Here is a 12065-nt window from a genome sequence, read left to right as displayed (position 1 = left end):
CTTCTCGTGCTCAAAATCTAGAGTGAGCTCTCTGATGGAGAGCTGGTACCACCCTCCCACATAAATCAAAGTAGAAGTTTTAAGGAGTATTAGAAGGACTACTGTTAAATATAGAATTCTATTTCAAAGGTGAAGTAGAAGGAAGTAATTTCTTTGAGGGGAACGTATGTGAACTTAGGCATATGCATTTTTAAAATTTTGTTTTACAAAAGGTGATAACTACTAAAATAACCTTATCTTCTTCAGGAGGAATCAAATTACAACTGCAAATTTGGAAGAGGAAGTTCCTAACAATACTGTTTCTTGGGATTTTGTGGATCCAGTCCAAAGAGTCAGTTGTTCTTGTTCCAGGTGAGCTTTGTAGAGAGTTAAGCATTTATCATGTCGGAAGAGCCCTGTTTAATTCAGACAGGTACACGTACAAAAGGGAGTTACGTTTTAACTGCGAGAAGAGGAAGCTCTAATCTCAAAACTGTGATCATCACTCACATTCAGGTGATTTGTATGCACCTTGTATCATTGTCACTTGCAGCAGTCAACTGGAGTGGAAAAATGAGCCTAGATGGGAGAACGGGGGCTAGAATCACTCAAACATTTCTCCTTCATAATGAACTCATCCTTCAGGCTTTTCAGAGACGTGAGCTTTACAGTTTGGTAAGACTTACGATAAAGAGGGACAGAAGTTTCAGAGCATCCTGATGGAGGGGTAGTGCTATTGTCCCTGTTTGGAGAAAGAGGAAAAATATCCCTAAGAAACACTTTACTCCACGTACCTCTAGTGAATCTGCCATACCTACATCACACAGGAAAAACACTCAAGAGAATATAAAACCTTTGCAGCATGGTCATCTGCTGTCAACCACAGCTCACTTACGCAAACGCTTGAAGAGTTTATTAAATTATGTGTTATCTTTGATGAATGCCTAAAGCTCCAGTACTACTCACTCAGGAAAGGCAAACCAGCACCTCCAATTCTGCTTAACATTCCTAAAATTATCAGAGAGATGTTACAGGGCTAGAAAAAACCCCAGTTTCCAGTGAAATAGTCCTGTGAAACGGCTTCTACTGAAGTTTTTAATTCCTAAGGTCACAACTGATTTATAAGATTAGTAGAGATGTTTTTGTGACCTAAAGAACTTATTCCTTAAGTATGCACAGATGTAAATGTCATTCATATGATCTAACAGAAGTGCTGATTGTGCTATGCTGACCCCTTTGGTATATTCTTTTTTTTTTCGTTCTGCCTTGTCTCCCCCTGTCCCTCCCCAGCTGCAATAAGGGTCTTTGCCAACAGTCAGTGGTGCGGCTGAAATGATTCTCTGCTTTTTCATCTGTTGAGGCACAACTGGTTTTGTTTTTTCTTCTTTATTTTTCTTTAACAGTGAGGCAAACTCGAGAATAACGCTGCTGTTAATAATAGTAAAATTCATGCGTTGTCTAACGAAATCCTTAAACATGTTACCTGCCACAGCAGTCTCTGCAGAGCTTTCTCTGTAGACTTGCCTGTACAGAGAAACATAGGAAGGTAGCGTTCTCACAGTCTCTGAAGGGTTGCTGATCAGAAATTTCCATTGTCCAAAACTGAATGAAGTGAGATTGTGTCCTTGTACCTTTTGTGATTGACTTCTCCTGAAGCCAGTGGTTCTTTGTGTATTTAGAAGAAGAGATAAAGAGGTGCAGAGGAATTGTGCATCATGCAGAGGGCAGAGTGCTCAACCTGGAGACTCTGTGCTGTGTTCAAAGTGAAAGTGTTGCTCTTCTGCAGCCTTGCTCTTTACCTCGATTATATGTTCCTTGTACGTGTATACTCAAGAACGTGGAACAGATGTATGTTTTTTCAGGATGCCAAGTGTTTCCTGTGGAAAACTGAGGTCCAGCCTTGCCTGGGAAGTGAGAGGAATCAATACTGGACAATGGAAACCTGAATCTGTGGATAGGTTGAGCTGCATTTGCAACTTCACACTGTCTTAGTAGCTCCAGTGATACCTACAGCATACTGCAGTGAGGAAACACAGCAACTGGGAAATTAAAACATTAGCCTTAAAATGAAGGCGGTACCTGATTTCAAATGGCAATAAAAATGTTCTATATAGCTGCAGGAACCAGACGGCTACTGTCATGTAGATATTGTTTTAGTCATTACTGTGCCCATTCTATAGATTGTATAAACGAGAGTATAAATGCTAAGATACGGTCTTAAATATGGAGTCTTAAAGGGTTGCCTGGTGTTCACCATCAAATTCGATCTTCTATAGACCCAGCTTCGCGTGTAGCACAACAGACTGTCTAAAATAATTTTCTGCGGTCAGTTAAAATACGGTGAATGATGGAGAATTAAGTCAATGAAATGTTACAAGAACACGCTTAAGGCAAATCTTCGGTTACGAGGGCATTAGCTCCACATTATGGGTGATTGCAGCTAAAGACCATCTGCTGCGGCAGAGAATTTGCAACGTGGCCTGATAACAGCCAAGCCCACAAAGAAAGCCAGGACAATATCACACAGCGTGGATGTTACAGGAAAAAGATGTAGCAAGGACAAGAAGTTGTATTTGTGCCATTTGACAGCCGCTGTGTGCTATAAAACTTGGATGTTTTCATAGCTAAGTCATAAAAACAGAATTGATTTTCTTCAATCTAGTAGCCCACTTGCGGTAATGTGATTTATCTTTGTGTGTAAAAAACATATTATATGTTTTGAAATGTTTTGTTGCTGGCCTAGATATTGTTTGTTATAAACAAAAATAGGGGTGGAGTGATTTGTTTTGAAATGGTATTTAACTTTAAAGAGGTATAAATATTAAGCACAATACATCTTTCAATTTCTGCTTAGCTTAAAAAAAAACAACCAACCAACTAAACAAAAAACCCCAAACAACAAAAAAGCCAATAAAAATACGGACAGAGTTAGATGTCCCTGCTGTAACATCCTTGGGCACCATCAGCTGTATGATGAAAATACTCTTTAGTGTGAAATACTGAAATTCAGTCCTGTGCTTCCCAGTCTCAAAGGTACTGGATACAAATTGAAAAAAGCCATATTAAAATATGAAGCCAGTAATAAGTTTGCATGTTACTGCATTTTTTGTTTTGAATATTTAAAAATATTTTTTCATGCTGTCTTCATCAGTTGGGAGTTGCTTTTTTCTTTTCTTTTCTTTTTTTTGGTCCTTTTTTTTGATTTGTTTATTTTGGTTTTGGACTAGAGTTGTACTTACTTTTCCTTCCCTGATACAGAAGAGGAAACTGCTGTGAAAGTGTCCTGCCACATACTGTGTCTGTGAACGCAACTAAAACAATTTTGATCTGTATCTTTTGTAACGGATGCTGAAGAGTGTGCAAGAGCAGTGGTGTAGTTCCACAGCGGTCATTTTATGTGAAAGGCTATCTTTCTTTAGGGTAATGAAAACAGCAGTAGCTTGGATTTTTTTGTTATATTACCTTCCACCTGAGCAGTGCTAAGCTTTTATAAACATTAAATCTTTCCTTTGAATGCTATTTTCTGGAGACTGTCATTTTCCATTTTATAGGTCAGAGAAACTGCAGCTGTGCTGGCTTGAACGACCTGGTCCAGATCAGAATCTGTTAAAAGATCAGGACTAGCCATAAGATTTCTCAATGCTGTTCTTTATGGGTTTTTTACACCCCCTGTTAGATCAGATAACCGTATAAACCGTGCAGTGACTTGTTTCTGCCTCTGCTTTCAGGCACAAGGTTTTCAAACAGCGTTGTGCTGCTGGCTCCAGCCGTCCCCCAACGATAAATCAGCCAGGATTCAGCGTGGGAACATCGTCGTCTTCATCGTGTCCACCTCCCGCCTCTTCAAAGCACAAAACAACAGAGAGACAGGAAAAAGGAGATAAACTGCAAAAAAGGCCTCTGATGCCATTTCACCACCGGCCCTCTGTGACTGAAGAGCTGTGCATGGAGCAGGACGCATCAGGGCAGAAACTGGGCTTAGCGGGAATGGAGCCCTCTTTGGAAGTCCCTAATTCCAGAAAATACGAGAAGCCGCTCTCTATACCTGCTAGAAATCCAAGCAAGCAAATGAATATGAATCCTATGGATTCACCCCATTCCCCTACTTCCCCTCTGCCTCCCACCCTTAGCCCCCAGCCAAGAGGCCAGGAAGCGGAGAACCTGGACCCCCCTTCCGTACCCGTAAACCCAGCACTCTATGGCACTGGGCTGGAGCTTCAGCCGCTGCCCAGCTTAGATGACAGGACAGTCCTTGTTGGACAGAGATTACCTCTGATGGCAGAGGTCAGCGAGACAGCATTATACTGCGGGATAATCCAGAACAACGAATCAGTAGACAGGTGGAGGACCTATAGTGTCCCATCAAGTGATGATCCCGAGTTCAGGCCGCCAGATCTTCCCTGTGAGAGATACGACACCAAGATGGAAGTCAGCTCGGACAGCACCGCGCTGAAAAGGTAGGAGTGCAAACTCAGATGAGTGATGGTTTTATTACATTATAAGCCTGACCAGACTCTGCTTTCAGTTGAAACTGAAACAAGGAGAAGGCTTCACTGTAACATCAAAGATGATTTTATGCTGGAGGTAACGTTAAATACTTACATAGAAATATGCTAATGTACTTATTTTTTTCATATCTGGCTTCCTGTTGGATGTCATAGGATGTTCTGTAACCTATATCACAGTGATGTGAGCAAACGTAAGAGTTCTATTAGGCTTATGTCTTCTGATCATTTAAAAAAAGAAAATCTGTGTTTAGTGATGCAGCCTTCCAGCTACAGAAATGCTTGGTTTTGAGTGAAATTCTCTTTATGGCGCTGTAGAGGCACTTCAGTGTGGTTTGTCCAATTGTGTGGGTGTAAAACTGCAGCGTACCACGCTTGCTGTGAGTAGTAGCTGATACTACATTATGGAATAATACTGCTTTTCTGTAAACCCACTGTCAGGTCTTTGAAATTGCTAGAAGCTTCACTGTTAACTTCAATTTCTGTAAAACTGAAACTGAAAACTCTTAATGGTCTCTCTGGTCTGTACACAGAAGAGAGCAAACGCTAATGTCTTGTATATGTTACTTTAGAAAAGCTACGGTTAACATACAGTGTCTTCCTCAGCAAAGAACATGAACGACCAAAATTTTAATGAATTTTTATCTGTCTCTTTCTTTTTTTTTAACGCGTATTTTCTTTTATGCAAAGTTATTTATTTATTTATTTTTAACTTTAGCGTGAGAACTTGAATTAATTTCATGCTGGCCTAAAAATTACTTTTGCATTTTGACAATGCATAGAAAAAATGTACCAAAGAGAGTAGCTAATGGATAAGCTAAACTGAATTGAGGAAGTATTTTTGAGTTATGACAACATTGATTTTGGTAATTACAGTGGAGTTTGCTGGGCTGAAAAGGTTATGTGTTCTTCAAAGTGTTTTGATTTATACAGTGACAGGATCAATTCTTTTTTCATTGTCCCAAAGTAGTGTTAATACAGTAAGATGTTTAACACTGAATGTAGGCAAATGCATCCTTTATTTGCGGAAAAAACATTTCTGCTAGATGGAGGATGGAGTGAGACATGGGCTGTATTTGTGTGTGACAGCTGCAGATCTGAAGAGCTGTTATTTTTCGTTGCTGTAAAAGGTACGATTGTTTCGTTTCATCATGGCTTTGTTTGCTTTGTTTATTTTCACTTTCAGGCTCTTAGCACAACCTAATAAACGGTTTAAAATTTTGGAAGAGCAGAAACCAGTGCAGACACTGAACTATCTTGACCCCCTGCCTCTAATACAACAGCCTGGAGAAGGCCTGGGAGACGCTAGTGACCCTTACACTTTTGAAGATGGTGATATCAAGTACAGCTTCACTGGCAATAAAAAATGCAAACTTGGGGCTGAGAAAGATCCTTTGAAAAAGAACAAGGTAACATGTAAATCCATAGCTTTTGTTGTTAATGTTCTCATTGGACTTATTTCATTTCACTGTGGCATTTTTGAACTGGTATTTGCTGGCATCCCTTTGAACCTGTTTGTATATGAAAACACTGCTGTTAAAAGGAATGCTTCCCATTTATTATTTATTCAGCTTGACCAGCAGCAGGTTCCAGATTTAAGCTAAGAAATAAAATACTTGGAGCCACATATTCACTTGTAGAGATGAAAGAATTTGCTGGCCTTTTTTCCCTTGCTTGCTTGCTTCAGCTTGACATATCACCTCATCGCAAAGCTCAGATCTCTCCAGTCCAAGTTTATTCTTCTTCCCTTGGGCAAAATTAGTGTAGCCTTCTGCTGAGAGGATTTGTGTCGGGGACCTATATCGGTTTGAATGTTTCCTTAGAGGTGCTCTTCCATATGTAAATGAAAACAATTTGATCACCATTCTTTGGTCATCACCTGCCCCGTGTGCATGATGCTACTTATGTATCTTACCCATTACAGAGCTGTTTCATTGCCTGGCTGCTCACTCATTGCTCTTGTGCACCAGCATGCTTAAAATTCCAGAAAATGTGTTTTCTGGAGTAATTGAAGTGGCTAATTATCTGTACTGGCATTTAATCCAGAGCCCTGAGTTTGGCTTGACATAGGAAAATGGTTGTTCTTACATATCTTAAATTAATATCCATTTAAAACTCTTGGATTTTTTTGTATAGTCAGAAGATGGAATTAGTACCAAGGAAATCCCCACAACGGGTCATTCCACACCAGTTCCTGATGGAAAGGATGCCATGTCTATTTTCAGTTCTGCTCCTAAGACTGGTGAGTGAAAGCTCTTTAATTTGCTCTGCAAAGCAAAAGTACTCAAAGTTATGCAGTAAAATCTGAAAGGAAGAGTGACATACTAAACATTTTACTGTGTTCTGAGAGCTATAAACAGCTCCTGAGATGGAAAAAACTTGGTTCTGCTTGTCCTTATTATAATAATGTAAGTATTTATTCTTTTTAGAATATTAAAGTTGAGTAATAGATGCCTTCATTCTTTCCTGATTGGTGTTCGGTGCTTGCTTAAAACTTGACTGCAGGGCTATTTCTAGGCTACATCATAGAAAAGGGGTCTCAGCGATTCTTGCTTGTCCCCTGTTTAGAGTGAGAAGCAAAACTGAAAAAAGGCGATTTTGTTCTTATCTTTCCTCTTATTTTTCATGTGTTTTTCCCTTTCTTTTCAATATAGATACCCGGCAAGACAATGCTGCAGGCCGAGTAGGCTCTGGTAGCCTCACACAGGTGACAGATCTGGCTCCATCACTTCATGACCTAGACAATATCTTTGACAACTCAGATGAAGATGAGCTTGGTGTAAGTCTTTGTAGGACTGAGTGTTCTGTAGACTTGAACCTTAGCCAAAGAAAAGAAGGAGGAGGATGGAACCCTAGTGGGGAGTGATTATCCCTAATAGATAGGAGAGGGAGTTTCCAGGTAGGCACGCTTGGGATTTAAACTAGGAAGAATTGCTGGCAGAGAGAGGTGTCCTTTCAGGAGATCATCACTGTATAATTCAGGAATATTAGGACATCACTTGGGTAACATTAAAGCCTGTGTTGTCTGAGAGTTTTTCAGTCCTGAGGGGAACTTATACACAAGTAACTTGCTGACTCAGTCCTCGTATAGCCAGGCTATAAGAAATAATAAATCCATAGGTAAAGCAACGTAGTTGCTTTAGAAATGCATTAACCTGCTTTCGTGCCCTTAGCTTTTGTCAGTGTTTCATGTTTGTTTTAGAGTTATGGAAAAGATTCTGGTTTCATTAAGTGGTGATTTGTTCTTTTACCTTGTCTAAGAAGCTGCCCAAGGAAAAATAAATTCAACTTACTGAATTTCAGTAATTCTCTGAAGCATGTTTCTTTCTATTCCTGCAAGCGGTTTATTTCACTGCAAAGAGGAATAGTTGCTGAATATTAAGAAATACAAAAGGAAAAGCAGATTTATATCTGACACGTAGAAGGCCAAAGATTTGAACAATTACTATTTTTAAGCTTAATCTAATATAGCCATAGTGATACAGAAGGAGGTCCTAAACTGGCTGATATAGGCAATAGCATTTAAAAGTCTGATGTCTGGTTATTGGCAGTACTTTTCAAGTGTGCCAGTTTATTTACAAATTCTCTCTATTCTGTGGTTCCACACAAACTGCACTTAAGGTGTCGCAGTTAAGACGCAAATCTACTAGAGGACTGTTCTGTCAAAATAAAAAAAAAATGACCTTTTTCTGTGAAGTTGGCCTGGACAGTCCTAATGTTCTTCCCATCTTAAAACTTGCATGAGTTGAGCTGCCCCCTGTGGCAGCCTGTTTAAGCCATTCTTACTCTGTGGCATATTTTTATTATTATCTTAGAGTAGTCCAAACATGGAAGCAAGTAGAGTAGTGACATTAATTTCGAGCTCAGTGTTTGTGATAACATTTCCAATATAATTTGTGTGTATATAGATATATATGCTATGCTTATATGTATGCATCTATATTGGGGGGATGTATAGGTAGGCAAATATTTCAGAGGCTTTGTTTTGTTTTAGTGTTGAGAGAGAGGAAAAAGAAATCCAACCTCATTGGGGGGAGTGGATGGGAGAATAGAAAAGGAAACTTCTTTCTTTCTCGTGAAATCGCATCCAGAGAGTTTCCAGAATTATTAATAGCTTATGAATCCTAATATTTTGTATATTTTTCTTAAGATGGTATGTGCTTATTCTGCTTTTAGGCTGTATCACCTGCTCTTCGGTCATCAAAAATGCCCACAGTAGGGTCTGAGGAACGCCCTGTAGGGAAGGATGGTAGAACAGCAGTACCTTACCCACCAAGTAAGTAGGAACAACTGATTACCACTTTGCTGACATTTAAAATCTCCTTATAGCTCCCAGACTGCCTTTTTGTAGCAGGCTTATCATGCCACTTTTTCAGGACTAAGAGGTAGCGTGCTTATTTTGTTCTGTAATTACCACATGCCAATATTAGAAGAGGATAAGCAGATTTTAATGAAAACAGTGGATGGTAATATAGACATGTATTTTTAATGTGCCTACTGAGATTTGAGATGCTCTTCTTTTGACATTATTGTCTTAGATTGGAAGTATGGGAGGGATTTGTTGCAAATCTTCATTTAGAAGCTATCCCCTCTATTCACAGTTTAGTATTTAGTCTCAGTCACTTATACCATTACCATACCCCTTTTACGTAGAAATCATTCTTCTTTTTAAACAATTCAAAGAATCTAAAGCTGTGATTTACCAACTGGCCATTAAGGCACAAGTTGTCTTGGAAGAAAATTGCATTCAGCATTTGACAAATTCAGACTAAAATCACCTTCAGGCAGGGTTTAATCTAGATGTGGAAGTGCATGATTAAATTGAAGAGCTAGGTTTCTAACTGAAGACATGTTGCAGGCACTACACATGTACAAGGAAGGCTATAGGAGTGTAGGGAACATAGAAATTAAATTTAGTATGCTGAAAATGTGTGAACTGCAGGTTAAAACAATAAGGCTTTTTTGTAAGGACTGTGCCAACAGCTATTGGGAGTGATAACCTTTACTAGCTGAGACATGTGGGCTTTCTTGCATTTCTTGCACCTGAAAGGAGGGTGTAGCAAGGGGGGGGTTGGTCTTCTCTCCCAAGTAACAAGCGGTAGGATGAGAGAAAATGGCCTCAAGTTGTGCCAGGGGAGGTTTAGGGTGGATATTAGGAAAAATTTCTTCACCAGAAGGATTGTCAAGCACTGGAACAGGCTGCCCAGTGGAGTCACCATCCCTGGGGGTATTTAAAAGCCGGGCAGACATGGGGCTGAGGGACATGTGTTAGTGGTAACTTGGCAGTGTGGGTTAATGGTTGGACTCAATGATCTTAAAGGTCTTTTCCAACCTAAATGATCCTGTGATTCTATTTATGTAGGTGGCATTTCTGTTGAGATGAAAGAGAAATGTGTGTTATGTATGTGTGAGAGGAAGAAGGTGAGAATTTTCAGTGTAATACTAACCAATCAAATTATGAATTACAAATTACTTAGTAGCGAGGAGGAAGAATGTTTGATTTTTGTGGCCGCTATAAGCAGAAATCAAATCTCTGCAAATCATTCTTTAATGGCTTCTCATTAACTTTAGCTGATAATGAGAACAAATTGAGGAGAAGAAGAAAAACAGTCTGAGGGAGATGAGTCAGAGTTTTATGGACCCATAAAAGCCGTGCTGATTTACTCAAATGTAGAAGTCTGAAGTATACAGAGATTGGATTTTGACAGGTTTAGTTGATCCATAGCTTTTTAAAATATGCAAAGCTTTTTCAAGCATGACACACATGAAAATGAATAATGATAGTTAGCCTGTTGCTGTAGGGTTGGGGGATTTTTTGTAATTAAACTTTTTTATGAATCTGCAGTGCAGAATTTTGCTAACTGGAGTGAGCTTGAGTGTGAGAAAATGATATACTCTAGAGCTGTGTGAAATAAGTTAAATAGATACACTCCACTTCTGTTTTGTAGCTGTCCCCTTGACACCAGCTGTCGAGGCATAACAGTATCTGCAGGGAACTGCAATGCCTTGTACATCATAATAAAGCCCCACTGACCACATTTCATTTTAACTGTGTCCTTCCCGTGCCCCTTTCTCCCGTTTCTAAAGCCCACTTCTCTTTGTTGAAGGACAGAGGCAGTAGCTAATCCAGCTGGCACCCTGAAGATTATATTTCATACTAGCAATGGATGGAAAATAGTTCTTTCCATTCTACTGAACCCATTTTCAACATTAATTTGTCCTATATCAGGACAAGACTAAGGCCTTTTAAAATCCAAGACTGAGAATGGGAAAAAAACCCCACACAAACAAACAGACCCCCAAAACAACTGAGTGGGAATAACTCATAGCCCAGTGGCAGAGCCCTGGAACAGGCTGCCTGGGGAGGTGGTGGAGTCTCCTTCTCTGGAGACATTCAAAACCCGCCTGGACACGTTCCTGTGTGACCTGCTCTGGGTGGACCTGCTTTGGCAGGGGGTTGGACTAGATGATCTCCAGAGGTCCCTTCCAACCCCATGTAATTCTGTGATTATTTACTGTACTGCTCTGGGTTCTGGAAGACTTTGGGTTCAGTTCTGACTGTTATTATCAACAAACTCCGTTTTGAGAGGACTTCACCTATTTGAGTTGTTTCCCTTTGTCTAAAGAATTAAACGGACTGGCTGTCTTGTTCTGTGCACAAAAAGCATGAAATTCAGTTTTTGGCTCTGTTAAGGCAGAGTTGGAGACGCATCCTGAGGCTGCAGCATCCTACAAAAATAATATTGTTAGTGTATGTATATATGTGTGTATATATATATGCAATATATATAATTTTAATTCCATTACTTACATCTGTCTTTTTCAGTTCGTTTTTGAGAGTAGTACTATGTTTCACCAGTTTGGATTTCCACAATGCAGTGTTTACCAGTCAGAAATCCATCTCTATTTATTTATGAATTTTCCATAATCTTTAGGCTGCAAAAGCGATTGAATACAAATATGTCCTTGTGTCCTGTTAGCTCATGTTGGATGCATGTATAGGAATGGAAATGGAATTGGGCATTCTGTCAGAAAAAGTGAAGAAGTATTTAAGTAGAGATACCTATGGGAATTTATCCTTCTCTAATTTGAGTATTTTAACGGGGAATTCACCAGAGTGATGGTTATGTCCAGAGAATATCTGTCCTAATTCAAGCCAGGAAAAGATAGCATATATTGTGAATTTTAAGCAAAATAAATATGGAAGCTGGTAGCTGGAAGGAGAAAGAATGTAGCTGGGTAGAAAATGCAAGACTTTTTTTTTTATTATTTTTGTTTCATTGCATTATGCTTTTTTAAGCATTTCTGTTGGGGTTTTTTTGTTTGTTTTGCTTAAAGAAGAAAAATATACGATGGATGATTACATTACGTTTATTTACTGAGAAGTAATTTCGGGATTTTCCTGCCTTAATGTCTTGTGATGTAAAATTATTGCTATTATAATAATTTTGTGGCTTCCTCTGGCACTTGTCACCCTTGGATGCCTGGCAGGCTGATTCTTCAACAAAATCGCCCATGTTTGTGTTAGCAACAGTAGCCTGCCTCCTCTGCAGGAGTTGTGTCGCTAGGGACCACGTGAGA

At 39.4% G+C, this 12065-nt stretch overlaps 1 protein-coding gene across 1 annotated transcript in view; it reads left to right on the top strand.

The window, feature by feature from the left end:
• The window catches only part of MED13L (mediator complex subunit 13L), a 194486-nt gene that overhangs the window by 149607 nt on the left and 32814 nt on the right, over window positions 1–12065 (top strand). The window contains exons 9-14 of the mRNA XM_074159479.1: window positions 247–351; window positions 3708–4436; window positions 5671–5893; window positions 6621–6726; window positions 7139–7263; window positions 8661–8760. Of these exons, the coding sequence (XP_074015580.1) occupies window positions 247–351; window positions 3708–4436; window positions 5671–5893; window positions 6621–6726; window positions 7139–7263; window positions 8661–8760 (1388 nt within the window). The remainder of the gene's footprint in view (window positions 1–246; window positions 352–3707; window positions 4437–5670; window positions 5894–6620; window positions 6727–7138; window positions 7264–8660; window positions 8761–12065) is intronic.

The sequence above is a fragment of the Numenius arquata genome, chromosome 16 (genome assembly GCF_964106895.1).
Source record: "Numenius arquata chromosome 16, bNumArq3.hap1.1, whole genome shotgun sequence".
Taxonomy (NCBI): Eukaryota; Metazoa; Chordata; class Aves; order Charadriiformes; family Scolopacidae; genus Numenius; species Numenius arquata.
Note: the sequence above shows the minus strand (reverse complement) of the source record. Positions and strands in the feature narration are given on the sequence as shown.